This window comes from Lissotriton vulgaris, chromosome 6 (assembly GCF_964263255.1).
Source record: "Lissotriton vulgaris chromosome 6, aLisVul1.2, whole genome shotgun sequence".
Classification (NCBI taxonomy): Eukaryota; Metazoa; Chordata; class Amphibia; order Caudata; family Salamandridae; genus Lissotriton; species Lissotriton vulgaris.
In genome coordinates this window covers 1,061,236,399-1,061,254,216 of record NC_141694.1, presented here as the reverse complement: position 1 = coordinate 1,061,254,216, position 17,818 = coordinate 1,061,236,399, and the positions used below count along the sequence as shown (strand labels likewise).

General features: G+C 46.7%; 1 protein-coding gene across 1 annotated transcript in view; it reads left to right on the top strand.

Moving 5' to 3' along the window:
* Positions 1 to 5,141: 5,141 nt before the first annotated feature.
* Positions 5,142 to 17,818, top strand: part of LOC147708416 (zinc finger BED domain-containing protein 6-like) — a 28,035-nt gene continuing 15,358 nt past the window's right edge. The window contains exons 1-2 of the mRNA XM_086925737.1: positions 5,142 to 5,740; positions 5,797 to 8,676. Of these exons, the coding sequence (XP_086781863.1) occupies positions 6,242 to 8,676 (2,435 nt within the window). The 5' untranslated portion in view covers positions 5,142 to 5,740; positions 5,797 to 6,241. The remainder of the gene's footprint in view (positions 5,741 to 5,796; positions 8,677 to 17,818) is intronic.

The window sequence follows — 17,818 nt, the reverse complement described above, 5'->3', positions numbered from 1 at the left end:
ACCTCTCTCCCTCCTCCCTTTGTTTCTGGTTCCAAGCAGCACACAGGCTCCCAGGCTCTCCAAAGTCAATCACGATGCTGCTGTCACCAGCATGACAGCATCATAGTGATTGGTCTGAGCTGCCTGGTTCAGTGCTCAGACAAGGAGTGGGAGCATGTGCATGTTCTCCACCCGGCTGTGCAATACAGCTGGGTGGAGAAAGGCTTAGTGCGCAAATCTGTTTGGCCAGCTCAAGACGACCGACCAAACTGTCATGCGCACTTAAGTGCACCCAACCTCGCCCACCCTAACCTGGCTCGTTCTGAATAAAATGATAATAACATAATTAACATTGTGTTATTATAATTTTATTTTTCCTTTTGCACACATTGGTGCGATGATCCTAAGCCTTAGTGGAGGAGCCGCTGCTCGACAAACCCATAGTACAGAAGCACCAAGGTTACACATTCCACACTTGCCAACAACTTTTGCACCTCCATGAGATACAAGGCTTACCTAAATTTGGTCAAATGTACTCCATCAGGCCTCTTTCTTCCTAATGTTTGAATGATCCAGCATCATAACCCCCATGGACTAGCAGAATAACCTCATGGCCCTGGTCATTTTACATCTGGCCTTGTGCACCGCAGTGGGTTTCAATACCCCTCTCCATTTCCCCCAAAATATAAACTCAGACCATACAAATGGTAGTTCCCGACCTTAACTGCTTGACCAATTTCAAGTCCGCCTTCATGTGTTGCAGCAGTGTCAGTGTTGAAAGAAGCACCAGGTCGTTCTCCCCAAGGTGAATACGTACTAAATTAGGACAACCCCAGTGAGAAGTTGGCCAAGCATATGCTGTCCACTATTCTAGTGGGCACCTTTCATCAGTCCAAATGACCCTTACTGGTGGTAGGTTTAAAGTCAACCTTTATAGAAAGCTATCCTAGTGGTAGCTGTGGAGAGCAGCCATCATGCTAAGACTTAGAGGCGAGTTAAGTTAGTTGTAAGCATGGGCGGAAAATCCGTTACGCTCGCGGATTTTGCGGATTTTTGGGAAATTCGCAATCCGCGAGATTTGCGAATTTCCCGCAAAATCCGCAAATTCGCACGAAGCGGATTTTTTTTGCGGCTCGCGTCGTTGGTAATACAATTTTTGTGGCGCGCGGCGTTTATCATCGTTTGCCGAGTTGTTTTTCTCGATATTTTGCGAGTGCTGCGCCATTTTGGATCTTGCTGTGTGATCCCGCGGGAATTTGGCGAGCGCGATTACGTCATCGCGGCTTGCCAACTTGCACAGCGAGAGTTTGTCAACGCGAGTACGGCGAGATCACGTCTCGCGGTACTTCGCAATTGCGAGATTTGAGATGCGGCGAGCAGCAACAATCTCGCACAAGCAAAAATATAAAATTGGCAATTCTGCACAAGAAATCCACCAGCAAGCAGCATAAACCTTCTTGAAATGATGATTTTTATCTGAATAACTCCTTAGGTGGACATTTTCCTGCACTTTTTTAGCGAGGAGTCCATTTTGGGGAGGGGGGTGGGAGGAAGGAAGTGCCCCACAGTCTTCAACTTCCTGTTCCTGTCCAGCAGGCTCCTCCCAGTGCTTTGTCCATCTCCTGGTCACTTTTCATTTGGATCTGGAGCTGGAAGGATTACTTTTTGTGGATGCTGCTGGATATTTGGATTTGAGGCCTTTTTGACTTTCTTTGGATCACTGTTGGATTAGAAATTTTACAAGTAAGTTTGTTTGGGGCATTACAGTTGCTGCAACTAAAATTTTGGAATTTTCGATTTTTGGGCTGTTTTGGGGCCTTTTGCCCAGGGGTACTCAGTGGTGGGTGGACTGAGTCTTTCTGTGGGTTGTCTTGAACTTAAACATCATGGAGGGCATGGATGGATTGGGATTGTGCTGATTTTTCAGTGATTTTCGTTTTTTGGGGCTGTACTTGTGGCCTTTTCACCAGGGGTATTTGAGTCTAGCATGGGCCTAGTCTTTCTGTGGGCTGTCTTGAACTTAAACATCATGGAGGCCATGGATGGAATGGGATTGTGCTGATTTTTCAGTGATTTTCGTTTTTTGGGGCTGTACTTGTGGCCTTTTCACCAGGGGTATTTGAGTCTAGCATGGGCCTAGTCTTTCTGTGGGCTGTCTTGAACTTAAACATCATGGAGGGCATGGATGGAATGGGATTGTGCTGATTTTGCAGTGTTTTTCGATTTTTGGGGGTGTTCATGGGGAGGGACAGGCCATGTGGCTGGTGGCCATTTTGAGTGCTGCTACAGGCACTGGCCATGTGCTGGGAGAGGCAAGTGGCCATTTTGAATGCAGGCTTTGTTGTTAGGCCTGCAACCATTTTGCCTACTTTTCAACCTTTATGCCCAGGGGTAGTGAGTCTTGCATGGGCCTACTCTTTCTGTGGGTTGTCTTGAATTTAAACATCATGGAGGGCATGGATGGATTGGGATTGTGCTGATTTTTCAATGATTTTCGTTTTTTGGGGCTGTACTTGTGGCCTTTTCACCAGGGGTATTTGAGTCTAGCATGGGCCTAGTCTTTCTGTGGGCTGTCTTGAACTTAAACATCATGGAGGGCATGGATGGACTGGGATTGTGGTGATTTTGCAGTGTTTTTCGATTTTTGGGGGTGTTCATGGGGAGGGACAGGCCATGTGGCTGGTGGCCATTTTGAGTGCTGCTACAGGCACTGGCCATGTGCTGGGAGGCAAGTGGCCATTTTGAATGCAGGCTTTGTTGTTAGGCCTGCAACCATTTGCCTACTTTTCAACCTTTATGCCCAGGGGTAGTGAGTCTTGCATGGGCCTAGTCTTTCTGTGGGTTGTCTTGAATTTAAACATCATGGAGGGCATGGATGGATTGGGATTGTGCTGATTTTTCAGTGATTTTCGTTTTTTGGGGCTGTACTTGTGGCCTTTTCACCAGGGGTATTTGAGTCTAGCATGGGCCTAGTCTTTCTGTGGGCTGTCTTGAACTTAAACATCATGGAGGGCATGGATGGATTGGGATTGTGCTGATTTTTCAGTGATTTTCGTTTTTTGGGGCTGTACTTGTGGCCTTTTCACCAGGGGTATTTGAGTCTAGCATGGGCCTAGTCTTTCTGTGGGCTGTCTTGAACTTAAACATCATGGAGGTCATGGATGGAATGGGATTGTGCTGATTTTGCAGTGTTTTTCGATTTTTGGGGGTGTTCATGGGGAGGGACAGGCCATGTGGCTGGTGGCCATTTTGAGTGCTGCTACAGGCACTGGCCATGTGCTGGGAGAGGCAAGTGGCCATTTTGAATGCAGGCTTTGTTGTTAGGCCTGCAACCATTTTGCCTACTTTTCAACCTTTATGCCCAGGGGTAGTGAGTCTTGCATGGGCCTAGTCTTTCTGTGGGTTGTCTTGAATTTAAACATCATGGAGGGCATGGATGGATTGGGATTGTGCTGATTTTGCAGTGATTTTCGTTTTTTGGGGCTGTACTTGTGGCCTTTTCACCAGGGGTATTTGAGTCTAGCATGGGCCTAGTCTATCTGTGGGCTGTCTTGAACTTAAACATCATGGAGGCCATGGATGGAATGGGATTGTGCTGATTTTGCAGTGTTTTTCGATTTTTGGGGGTGTTCATGGGGAGGGACAGGCCATGTGGCTGGTGGCCATTTTGAGTGCTGCTACAGGCACTGGCCATGTGCTGGGAGAGGCAAGTGGCCATTTTGAATGCAGGCTTTGTTGTTAGGCCTGCAACCATTTTGCCTACTTTTCAACCTTTATGCCCAGGGGTAGTGAGTCTTGCATGGGCCTAGTCTTTCTGTGGGTTGTCTTGAATTTAAACATCATGGAGGGCATGGATGGATTGGGATTGTGCTGATTTTTCAGTGATTTTCGTTTTTTGGGGCTGTACTTGTGGCCTTTTCACCAGGGGTATTTGAGTCTAGCATGGGCCTAGTCTTTCTGTGGGCTGTCTTGAACTTAAACATCATGGAGGGCATGGATGGATTGGGATTGTGCTGATTTTTCAGTGATTTTCGTTTTTTGGGGCTGTACTTGTGGCCTTTTCACCAGGGGTATTTGAGTCTAGCATGGGCCTAGTCTTTCTGTGGGCTGTCTTGAACTTAAACATCATGGAGGCCATGGATGGAATGGGATTGTGCTGATTTTGCAGTGTTTTTCGATTTTTGGGGGTGTTCATGGGGAGGGACAGGCCATGTGGCTGGTGGCCATTTTGAGTGCTGCTACAGGCACTGGCCATGTGCTGGGAGAGGCAAGTGGCCATTTTGAATGCAGGCCTTGTTGTTAGGCCTGCAACCATTTTGCCTACTTTTCAACCTTTATGCCCAGGGGTAGTGAGTCTTGCATGGGCCTAGTCTTTCTGTGGGTTGTCTTGAATTTAAACATCATGGAGGGCATGGATGGATTGGGATTGTGCTGATTTTTCAGTGATTTTCGTTTTTTGGGGCTGTACTTGTGGCCTTTTCACCAGGGGTATTTGAGTCTAGCATGGGCCTAGTCTTTCTGTGGGCTGTCTTGAACTTAAACATCATGGAGGGCATGGATGGATTGGGATTGTGCTGATTTTGCAGTGATTTTCGTTTTTTGGGGCTGTACTTGTGGCCTTTTCACCAGGGGTATTTGAGTCTAGCATGGGCCTAGTCTTTCTGTGGGCTGTCTTGAACTTAAACATCATGGAGGCCATGGATGGAATGGGATTGTGCTGATTTTGCAGTGTTTTTCGATTTTTGGGGGTGTTCATGGGGAGGGACAGGCCATGTGGCTGGTAGCCATTTTGAGTGCTGCTATAGGCACTGGCCATGTGCTGGGAGAGGCAAGTGGCCATTTTGAATGCAGGCTTTGTTGTTAGGCCTGCAACCATTTTGCCTACTTTTCAACCTTTATGCCCAGGGGTAGTGAGTCTTGCATGGGCCTAGTCTTTCTGTGGGTTGTCTTGAATTTAAACATCATGGAGGGCATGGATGGTTTGGGATTGTGCTGATTTTTCAGTGATTTTCGTTTTTTGGGGCTGTACTTGTGGCCTTTTCACCAGGGGTATTTGAGTCTAGCATGGGCCTAGTCTTTCTGTGGGCTGTCTTGAACTTAAACATCATGGAGGGCATGGATGGATTGGGATTGTGCTGATTTTGCAGTGATTTTCGTTTTTTGGGGCTGTACTTGTCGCCTTTTCACCAGGGGTATTTGAGTCTAGCATGGGCCTAGTCTTTCTGTGGGCTGTCTTGAACTTAAACATCATGGAGGGCATGGATGGAATGGGATTGTGCTGATTTTTCTGTTTTTTTCCGATTTTTTTGTGGTGTATAACTGAACTGATGTTCCTCTGTCTTCCATTGTTTTTAGGTGCACAAGACTCAAGAGAACCACCAGTGCCAGGAAGAAGTCCTGCAGCGGTGTGTGTGTGCAGCATAACGTCACGCGACGTCACGTCTGGCCTCAGACAACTCTACAATTCGTGCAACTGCGGCCTGCTGTCTGACCTGCTCTGAAGAAGATGGCCCCAAAAAAAGTTCTCCGTAGCTCCTCTAGCAAGAAAGTTGCTAGTAAGGAGCAGAAGAAGCAAGTTACCAAGGAGGCTGGTGTGCCAACCGCCACGTTTTTTGGGAGAAAAAAAAAAAGTACGCCTGCAGCAGCAGCAGGATCTGCTGGGGACCAAGCTGGGAGCAGCACCCCTGCTCCATTGGGTTCAGTGCCTCCACAACCACGCCAACTTAAGTCAAAGCCCTTGAGTGCTTCAGAGGCAGTCAGTGTACTTCTCCAATCACCATCGACCAGTGATGTTGGCTCATCGCAAGAAAGTAGCAGCAATGTCCCTGAATCAACACAGGTTGTTGTAACTCATCTGACAAGTGTTGAACAACCACAGCCGCAACAACAACATGTGTAAGTAGTACAAGCCCAAGTACATGTGGAAGGAGAGGCAGCGCAAGGAGATGCGCAAGCAGAGGTGCATGGAGGGTCACAAGTGCCCACAATAGTTGTTCCTCCCGAAGTAGGGGCACATCAGGAAATTGACAATCAGACCGAGGTATCATTTGAGGAAGCCACTCCTCCTGATGATCATTCATTGTCTTCCACATCCCTAGCAAGGAAAAGATCAAGGGGGGTGTCTACATCTTCTTCAAGCTCACCTCCTACTGATGATCTGGATGACGAATGGGTACCACAACGGCAGCCTGAGAGTGAGGCACACCATGATCTGACAAAGATACCTAAGCGTAAAAGGAAGGTCGTCGAAAAACTCATACCTATGGAGTGTGATGAGGCTCAACAAGAAGTGACAGATACTGCTGGTGATGAAGCCTCTCACGATGACGACGAGCCAGTCATCACAAAGGTCACTGCAGCCCCTCCGGGCATGCAGCAAAGAGACATTTTGACCCTATCCCGAGAAGCTGCTGAGCGTGATGATGATGTCGACGAGGAGGCAATGGAAATGGAAACACAACAATCATTAGATTTGGAGTTAAGTAGTACACCAACACCTACCGCTTCCATATTTCTTCCTCGCAAGAAGGTACCCACCTCGACCTCAATTCGTGGTGGTGAAAGTGCAAAACGTACTGAAGTTCGGCAATCCACATCCTCCACTTCATCTGGCATTAGCAGCAGGACCACCACCACCAGTATCGCCGCCTCCTCCGGCCCCCAAAGACATTTCAAGTCTCCAGTTTGGGACTTCTTTAGTGTTTGCCCAAAAATGGAAAACGTAGCCATTTGTAGCATTTGTAAGCTTCGAGTTAGTCGTGGTAAGCTTGGTTCTAACTATGGTACCGGAGGCCAGAGAGGTCATCTTAAGAGAGCGCACCCTGTCCAATGGTTTCCGCACCTAGAGGCGTTCAAGGAAGCCGGAATTGCACGTAATGAAAACGTTGATTTTTCATCTGATGATGACGAGGAGGAAGAAGACGATTCAAACACTTCACTTACACCCAGTACCCCTGTCAGCAGCACACCCCATGTGAGGCACACTAAGAGTGTGGGAGAGAGTGAGACATCAATGCGGAAAAGTTCATCAGCAAGCGTAACTGGGTCGAAGAAATCATCATCATCCCGTAAATCCTTGGTCCAGGGCAACATTAAAAAGATGTTGTTTACAGAAGCGCAATATGAACGCAACCACCCACTGACGCGTCTGTATAACACTAAGGTGGCTAAAATGCTAGCTCTGGACCTTCTCCCTTTTTCTTTTGTAGAAGGGGTTGGTTTTCTAGAATTAGTGGCAGCGCTCTGCCCTAAATGGAAGGTTCCTAGCCGGTTCTATTTTGCCCGAGTTGCGGTTCCAGCACTACATGAAGATGTTCTGAAGGTGATTGGGGCAGCTTTGCAGAAGAGTGCTGTTCACACTATACATATGACAACAGACATGTGGACCAGTGGTGCAGGCGCTGATTACATGTGCATCACTGCACACTGGGTCTCTTTTTCAGGGGCTAAAGCAAAGCTAAACACAGGTGTTGACACGGACATTGTTTTTAAAGCTGCTCGGAAACATGCAACACTAGCCATGTTTGGTTTGGAGAAACGTCACACAGCAGAAAACATTTTGGATGTCTTTAACACAAAGGTCCTTAACTGGCTGTCCCCACTAAAACGCCAGGTTGGTTATGTTTCCACGGACAATGGCGCCAATATAGTTAAGGCCATGAGGGACGGTAACTATTTCAGAGTGCCGTGTTTGGCGCACTGTATAAACCTGGTTGTCCAAAAATTCTTGGGTAATAAAGGCAGTGCAGCGTACAGCGTATTGGACACCTGCCGAAAAATGTGCAAGCATTTCAGCCATTCTTTTAAGGCCCGGAAGCAGCTGAGGAGCCTGCTATATCAACGTAAAATGCCAGTGAAAGCACTCATCCAGGAGGTGGTAACACGTTGGAACTCAACCTTCTACATGCTTGAGCGTCTGTATGAGCAGTATACGGAACTCGATCAATATTTCCTTACAGAGGGTACAGAGGAGCTGAGGATGGGTGCGGCGCAATGGAACATAGTTCAAAGCCTGACACGCATGCTTCGTCCTTTTGAGTTCTTCACGCGTGCAGTCAGCAAGGAGGACTGTAATTTGGGAAAAGCTATCCCATTGTTGTACATGCTGGAGGACCAACTGAAGGAGGTGTGTTCTGTGTTTGAAAAAGATGTAAAAAACCAAGACTCTTTTCTTCTGGCTGAGAAATTATTAGAGCTCCTACAAGGTGATGAACGTCTTAAAAAGATCCACTCAGAAGAGCATTACATTTGTGCTACTATTCTGGATCCACGCTACAAAAAGGCGCTGGCAGGCCAAGCATTCTTTCCTTTTGATGATGAACATGTTCCAAAGTACAAACGTTGGCTAGCCTTGTCAGCCAAGAGGTTTGAAAGAGAACGGCTGGAAATTGAAGGAAATGGCAGTACATCAGCAGGCCATCCCCAGTCAAAACAATCCACTTCTGCACCTGTGGCTGTGGCACAAGTGACCTCTCAGCCGTTAAAGACACCGGCAACCGGATCATCTGCACGAGACACAACAGAAACATTGGAGGCTGAAGAGGATTGGCTAGCTCTGCGTGGGTTTGGTTCTCAAAAGGTCAGAGGCACAGCAAGAGCTAAGCAAAGTGGAGGAACCTTGGATGAGGACCTTGAGTCGATGGTGAAGGACTATCTGAATGACTCAACAGAGGTCTATGTTAATTCTGACCCATTGGCGTATTGGCATGGGAAAAAAGAATTGTGGCCACAGCTCACCAACCTGGCTTTAAACTACTTGTCTTGCCCACTCGCAAGCGTGTCTTCTGAACGGGTTTTCAGTGCTGCTGGTGGCATTGTAACTCCCAAACGGAGCCGCCTCTCGCCCAAAAATGAGGAGAGGTTAACAATGATCAAGATGAATCAGCACCTCATACCACCAGATTTCAGAGTACGAGAAAGCGTGCCGGATGAAGAGGAGGTGGCCAGCAACATAGATGAGGGAATTTCTACTCTGTCAGGTGACACTGAGCTCACCCTGCCTGAATTCGCAGAGTATGATGACGAAGCCTTATTCTCATTCCTGGACCGTGATACCGAGCCCTGAAAATGAGACAACGAATCAATAACTTTCTTTTTCGTCCTTATTCACTTTTATTCCTGTGTGTCTGTCTTTCTTTGTTGTGCACAGTTAATATATTTCAAACTTTAATCAGATAATCACAAAAACAAGCCCATCAGCAGAACTGTCTTCACTGGTTTGCTAATTGATTTGAAGTTGCCGCAGTCTGCATTCCTCAGGTTCACAAGTTCAGAAGAACATGCTCCTCTATCCTCCTCCTCCAGACTCCTATTTCCATCAAACCAGAGGGCTGGTTTACGCCCAATGAAGAAAGACTCAGCACTTGTGGGGGTGTTGTTGTACCTCTTTGCAGGTGAGTTGACGGCTCTGGGACCATTGTTGGGAAGCTCTAATACCGGATAAAAGTGGTTTGGACCAAATCCCAGGCGGAAAATGTTTTGTGTTTTTGATGACTTGCTTGCCTTTGAGGTGCTTTTAGGGGGGGTTCCGTCTGTTTGTGGGTGAGTTTCGTGGTCTGGGAGCACTGCTGGGACACTCTAATCTTGATTGCATTTGCTTTTCAGGAAATCCGTGGTGGCAACCCCGACTTATGGCCTAGCTACGCAGCGCGTTTGGACCGAAGGCCGAGAAATATTGCAAGTATGAGATTTTGCTTTTGGCCTGTTTGGGGGTGTTATGCTTCTTGGCGGGTGGGTTGGCGGGTCTTGGGGCATTCCTGGGAAGGTCTAATACCGGGTAGAAGTGGTTGGGACAAAATCCAGGCCGATTTTTTTTTGGCTATTTCTGACATTTTGCTCAATGTAGCGTTTTTGGGGGCCTGTTTGGGGGGCTTCCTGGTGTTTGTGGGTGGGTTTCGGGGTCTGGGCGCACTGCTGGCTATATATACTTTACTTTGCAAGAGGTTTGAAGCAAATCCATGGTGGCAGAGGGGAGTTAGGGCCTAGCTGCAGAGCGCGCGCGGAGTTATTTGGGAAATTTGTGGAAAACTGACAAAAGTCCCCATTTTTGTACTTTTGCTCTTTGGCTGTTTGGGGGTCTTCTACTCGTTTTCTCCTGGGTTGACGGCTCTGGGGCCATTGCTGGGAAGCTCTAATACCAGATAAAAGTGGTTTGGACCAAATCCCAGGCGGAACATTTTTTGTGTTTTTGATGACTTGCTTGCCTTTGAGGTGCTCTTAGGGGGGGTTCCGTCTGTTTGTGGGTGAGTTTCGTGGTCTGGGAGCACTGCTGGGACACTCTAATCTTGATTGCATTTGCTTTTCAGGAAATCCGTGGTGGCAACCCCGACTTATGGCCTAGCTACGCAGCGCGTTTGGACCGAAGGCCGAGAAATATTTCAAGTATGAGATTTTGCTTTTGGCCTGTTTGGGGGTGTTATGCTTCTTGGCGGGTGGGTTGGCGGGTCTTGGGGCATTCCTGGGAATGTCTAATACCGGGTAGAAGTGGTTGGGACAAAATCCTCGCGGAAAAGCCTTTTGGCACTTTTTGTAACTTAGGGTTCGTTAGGGTTAGCCCTAGCAGCAGGATTGCATGTGTTTCGGGGTGTTCTAGATTTTTGCGACTGAGTTCTGGGGGCTTAGAGCACTCGTGAGAATGTGTAATTTTGGTTGCAAGTCATTTAAAGAAAATCCATGGTGGGAAAGGGGGGATTTGGCATAGTTAAAGAAAGCCTTTGCCACTATTCTTAACTTAGGGTTCGTTAGGGTTAGCAGCATTTCTATTGCATGTGTTTGAGTGGGGGGGATTTCGAGTCTTGGAGCGATGCTGGCTATGGATACTTTTGCTTGGTTGCTTGCAAGTGGTTTGAATGCAATCCACGGTGGGTAAGGGGTAATTAGGAAGGGGGTACTTCGGCCTACTTTTACTTTCAAAGTAAGTTTTGTCACCAGTTTTCTGCTAGGCCTCGTTTTTTGAGATTTGATTGGGGGTCTTCTACATTTTTGCGACTGGCTTTAGTAAGGGTCTGGGTGGGAGCACTGCTAGGAAGATCTAATTTTGTTCTAAAACACAGTTTACAGTACACCTAGCTTGAGGGGAAAGATCCGCTACATTAATTTGCCCCTACTTATTTATCCTTCAAAAGGTGACTCAGACAGAGTACGCACTTTCAAAAATATTGTACTGTCTACTAGGAAAATCAAATTGTGACTTTTTGCACTCCACAGCCTACATACCTTATATTTATTTATCAGTGGTGTTGTAATATTATATCACTTCCTGTTTTTCGTTGAATAATTACAGGCCGGGTTTCAGTCTCTGCAATGGGGAAAAAAGGATGGAGTCAGGCTTCACATTAGCGAGCCACAATTCAGCATCAGGCAGGCAGTGGACAGGGTGTCTTCTGGTGACCAACATCGATGGACGAAGCGTCGGCTGCAATGGAGGAGTGCCGCTAATAAGAGGATTTTTTTTCTGCAGGCAACTTACTTACCACTTCCAACAGGACAACTACAACAACATAGATACAGTATCCCTTGCCTTTTTCTCTGACTGTGACTGCATTTCTTGGATCTCTCTCTGCTTCTAAATTGATCCCTTAACACAGGGGTCTCCAAACCGGTCCTGGAGGGCCGGATCCATGCCAGATTTTTAAAATTACTACATGTATCTCAATGGGGATATCCAAAAAATCTGGAATGGATCCGGCCCTCCCGGACCGGTTTGGAGACCCCTGCCTTAACACATCACTTAGTCCACTCCACTATCACATCTGCACCACACATAGTCATTTGTAAGTACTCCTACGTAATTCGCAAGTCGCAGCACGCCCCAGCCCGTAGAGGACTGGGATGGCCCCAATGATGAAGCATGTCACCAAGGGGCAACCCTGGTGAGTGAGGGGACACCTAGAAAAAAAGCAATTTCTCCTTTTCTATCTACTATACCTTCCAGACCAACCCCATTGAGTGTTGTTGTGAATGGATTTATAGTGACCAGCAAGGCTCTCAGGTATCTGGCTACAGAGACCTTATGTTGAATATAGTTATCAATAATTCCACACACGCCCTGTACTGTCGCATTCTTTCTTCCACAGTTGTCGAAAGTACTACTTACTTTTCACTGACATGCATGCAGTAGTGCATGCACTTTCAAAGATTGATGGATAGGTTTGTACCCAAAGAATTGTTTATGTTCAATTGTTTGTCTATGCTGTGCTTTTTTTACAGGGTGTCTTCCAGTGACCAACATCGATGGACGAAGCGTCGGCTGCAATGGAGGAGTGCCGCTAATAAGAGGATTTTTTTTCTGCAGGCAACTTACTTACCACTTCCAATAGGACAACTACAACAACATAGATACAGTATCCCTTGCCTTTTTCTCTGACTGTGACTGCATTTCTTGGATCTCTCTCTGCTTCTAAATTGATCCCTTAACACATCACTTAGTCCACTCCACTATCACATCTGCACCACACATAGTCATTTGTAAGTGCTCCTACATAATTTGCAAGTCGCAGCACGCCCCAGCCCGTAGAGGACTGGGATGGCCCCAATGATGAAGCATGTCACCAAGGGGCAACCCTGGTGAGTGAGGGGACACCTAGAAAAAAAGCTATTTCTCCTTTTCTATCTACTATACCTTCCAGACCAACCCCATTGAGTGTTGTTGTGAATGGATTTATAGTGACCAGCAAGGCTCTCAGGTATCTGGCTACAGAGACCTTATGTTGAATATAGTTATCAATATTTCCACCCACGCCCTGTACTGTCGCATTCTTTCTTCCACAGTTGTCGAAAGTACTACTTACTTTTCACTGACATGCATGCAGTAGTGCATGCACTTTCAAAGATTGATGGATAGGTTTGTACCCAAAGATTTGTTTATGTTCACAATAGTTTGTCCATGCTGTGCTATTTTTTCTTGTCTCCCAAAACCTTTCCCAAAAACCCCCGTACCCATCCATTTTACAAACCCTAACCCTCTTCCCCCGGGCTGTGTGGTTTTGATTGATGTGTGACTAAATTACAGCAATAAATCCACACACTTGCTGGGGAGGATAAGGTGATAGCAACAGGCTGGTGAAGAAATCCGAGGATATATTCTTACTCTGCTTGACAAAGACCCATGGCTAATGTCAAAGAACTTCAACCGAATTAGTAGTTATACTTTACCATTTGTTAGGCTACAATGTGGCACTGTTCTAGTGTACTTCTGTCACCTGCTATATTCTCTATTGTACCGTTGAATTGCTCAGGAGGACAAACCAGATTTAATTTTCTTTATTTTCATAGGCATGCAACTGCCACTGTGTCACACCACTAGTACCACCGCTATGAGGAAATTTTATCCGACCAAGATTGCCAACCTTATTCGCTGTTTCCCGTGGAGCCAGCCCTGGGTCTAGCCCTACTTTCAAACACAAATTACAGGTAAGATAATCGTTTGGTGGTTTGGGGGGATAATGGAGTATTAGTAGGAGAGACGAGAGACTGACGGTTGTACTACTAAAGTCCTAGGACTCTTGGATTCACTTCACTTACTCTGTGAGAGGTACTTAGTGTTGAAAACATTTGGGCATTTACACTTAAAGGAAGAAAATGGAACTAAACTTTCAGGAAAACAAAGTCACTGTTAAACCCCCACCCACCAGGCAAGCAGTAAGAAACGGGTATGCTCAGATAAAGTTTGAAAAAGTATATTTATATCCCTAACAAAATAATCTCCCGCAAGACCCTCCCTAACCCCAACGATTGTCCTTCAAAAGTCCCCAAAAACCCAACTCCCAATTCCCACCCCCCAAAAGTCTCTAAAAAAGGGGCAAGGGACACTATGGGTGGATGCTGTCTACTTTTTGGGCCAGGGCATCATGCTCCTGGCGGAGCAAGGCGTGCTCTACGCGGAGCCCCTCCAACACGTTTGAAAAGTGGTGGAGCTCCTGCTGGAGGCGGGACACCATCAGGGTACTGCGGCGCAGGCGTGCCTTCACTGCCTTGCAGGTGCAACGGCTGTGAGAGGAAGCTGTTGTCCTTGCTACTCGGCAGTGGCGTTTGGCTTTGGCAGCCCGGCTCAGTCTGGGTGGACCACTGTGCTGGGTGGCAGCCCGTGGGGGCACGGAGGCCGATGCAGACGACGTTGTTGTGGTCGACTGCACACTTTCTTCGTCCTCCAGGGCCACCAGCAGCCGATATTCGGCCACAGTGGCATCGATCCTCCGTTGCCGGGCCGCTCTTGCCAGCTCCTTCCTCCTTGTTCGTTTGGAAGGAGAATCTATATGAAGAAAGAAAGACATAGTCTGTAACCAATGCTCTTTAAGATTAACTCAATCATTCAGCAGAAATTTGTGTTGCAGTACAACTAGCAACTTGCAAGCGCATTACATAACTATTGAGGCCAGTATCTATCTAACCTCATACTTCTTCATCCTTGCTCTAACATTAGCGGGAGTTTAAGGAACAAATTCTACGAGCACTATGGACTTCCATTGGAGTCGACTATGAAAGTACACCAGTCTTATTCTTCTTCTTGTCTCTTGTTTAGGAAAATTGGTACGTTATCTTCTGCAAGCCGGCATAATGCCAGCGCAGTAAACTTGCACCCGAGAAAAAGAGACGCACGCCATGATGAGTGACCTAGACTTGCCTTGCGTTACTGTACCCGTCCAGTACATGCAGGTGGTGAAGCTCTTACTTTTCTATTACGGGTGGCACTGAGAATACTCTGTTACAACTCAAGGGCTACTGCTTAATTAATTTAACTTTCACCCTACAGTGGAAATGAGTACTAGAAATGGAAAATTGAAGAAGATAAATAATCTGATTATCTATCACTTCACATGGGATGTTTTTGCTTATATATGGGATGACTTTAGGTGCTTTGCTTTTTATTGAGTGACCAGTGATACATCCACACATGAATGACTGAGTACTACTAAACTTATTAAGAGAGGTAGGGAGTGGCCACCGTAATAACCGGATCTATGCTGTGCTTGCAATACAAACTACTGCTACTATTGATGGTAGTATTTGGACAAAATTAAAACTTCTTTTCCTTGCCTTTCCTACACTGGAACGGACGTGCGGGTGCAGTGTTACATGCTCTTCAAAGTTACACTTAGTTCATCCACTGACCGTCTACTCTCTCTAGATCATGGGTACTCACAAACTTTCTCTCAGGGGCTAAATTTACAGTGTAGTTTGTGGCAGAGGGCTGCACTGGTGGGGGCGGAGTCAGAGGGGGCGGGGCTAAAGCAAAACGAAAACTTGTGACCATGAGGTTGCACACAGGTCCCTGCAGCAGATGCCTTCATCCACTGAGCCACCAGACCCAGCATTTACATACATCTCTCTCACTCATGCTCTCCCTCCTGCCCTCCCTCTCCATCTCTCTCTCCCTCCTGCCCTCCCTCTCCCTCCCCCTCTGTCATCTCACTGTGTGTGTGTCTGTCTGTGTCAGCCTTCAGCCCGGGCTGAGACAGCTTCCTCACCGCGCACACACAGACAGCCACACCAAAGTACTTAACAGGTCTTTAAAAGACCATTAACATATTATTGAGGCTTTGTTTGTTGTAGCGCCCCTGCATCTCCACCCTGACAATCACTGCTTGCCCGGCCCCACAGAGCAGAGGCTTTGTTCTATTTCACCTCTTTGTGGCCCTGCATCTCCACTCTGCTCTGTGGGGGCCGGGGGAGCAGTGATTGTCTGCAAGGTCTGCACACCGCCAAGGAAGGCTTGCCGGGCCGCCACCGGCCCGCGGGCCGTACTATGAGTACCCCTGCTCTAGATACACATATGCTATCTAAGAGTCAGATAGTAGCATGATCCAGGTATATGGACACATACAGTTTCTGTGTCACCCACCCAGGCTGTTGTCCTTCCACCAATCATTGCTTCATCATTCACCCAGCCATGCATCTCATAATCTTTCCTTCCCAGCCACGTCTTCAATCTCAATAAGTAAGGAATATATAAGAGCTTACCTCTGCCCGCCACCACCACCGTCTGAACTCTCACAGCCGGCACTGGAACCGCCGCATTCTCCCCTGAGGAATTGCCCTCCGCCTCCGTGTCGAGCACCACCACCTCCGCGTTGGCCCCGCCACCAGATGTTCCACCTACAAAGTACATTTAAGAATGTTAGAATAAACCACTCACTAGTATTTGGTCAAGGAATGAAGACATGTGAAAACAATGTAATGCAGCACTTTTTGGCACAACTGATGAAGGCTGGCTTTTTAACACGCACCATTTTTTTCCACACAGACAGAAGATGGACTTCTAACAACAAGATCAAGTTGAAACAAGGTGAGAGCTCGGCTCGACCACAAGAAATGGCTTCAATTAATCGTCAGCACTAACCACTTTTACATTCTCAGTTAAATGTTTGGTTTTTTTATTATGACTTCATTTTAATAAATGTGTTTACTTTTAATAAAGCTTTTAAACTTAGAGAGACTCTGTGTTTTTTGGTCCAGAGTGACTAGAGTGACTGAGCGAAAGGTTTTGCAATTTTTGCAAGCATGAGTCCGTGCCTCTGACACTTCTTGACTCTGACTCCGTACTCTTCAGCTACGTTGGATAATAATCATCATTGGGGATCAATGATCGATGAATTCGGGAGGTAAATGACTGTGCCACACTATGTAGTCAGTCAGTAAGGAATTGGGGGTTCAAAGTCTGTTATCACAGAGGTATGTGGAAACTCTAACAGCGCCTATTATAATTGATAAGCAATGCACTATTTATTGTCCATAGTTCTGTTTCTGCAGAAGAATTGTCCGCGCCACTGTAGTGGTATGGATTGTTCTCCTATCCAAACCAAAAGGTAGTATCTTATTCTTTCTTGGTGGTCATTCACATTTTATAGTTGGGAATTTTCAAAGCAGATAGAACACTTCAAAAGACATTATGGACAATCCCAGAGGACTGCACTAAGTTGATAGAGCTATTGCAGACTAGAATGGGAGTTTCGCCAACCGTGCAATCTTAGTTAGCTACACAGACAGACTAATAAGAATAATCTAGTAATACCACAGGGAGTCATAGTAGAGGCAGGATAAGAATTTAGATACAGTGTACAAGAAGATCAAAGACGATTTTGAAAAAATCAAATGAGGAACGCTAGGAAAAATAGGTACTAGTCTAAAATGAAAACTTACTGGGGCCAGCAAAGGAGCCCTCGCCTGCCCGATCCTGGCCCTGTTGAACAGCATCCGCCGCCTGCTGCTCCTGTGTCCTCCCCTCGCCCCTGGGGGGAGCTGACGTACAACATGAAAGAAAGAACAGAAAACATGGATGATTGTTGCTTGTCAATGTCAACCAAATCAAACATTTCAAAAGAACAATAACAAAATATTTCCGCGAAATTATATTGATTAGGGTTAGTTTTCATTTATTTGCAGACCTGTGACTTCAAAAGTCACGTAACTCACTAATCAAAGTACTGAAAGGTTCACCTAGGACTGGCAGGCAGCAGTCCGCAGGCAAGACGCAAAGTGACAGACAAACTCCATTGTGATTTCAGTCAGATCAGTGACAACACTAACAGTTGCCTGCTACATTACCAGTCATTTAAATAGTCAAACTATCAATCCACCGCCACTATTTTTCTTATTGTCAGGGGTACAAAGGAAGGGGCAGATGTAAGCCCCTTGCGGCTCTTTTGCTCCGTTCTTGCGTGACTTTTGTGACGCAGCAGCTAAACAAAAAAGGGCGCCATGGTGCGGCGTATAATATTATAACAACGTGACGCATTTGGGAGATGCATCCCGTTATAAAGCCCTGCGCCATCAGGGGGCGTTCCGGCGCAAGGGAGGGCATTCCTGCGCTGGAACACATCCTAAAAGTGGCTGAGGGAAATCT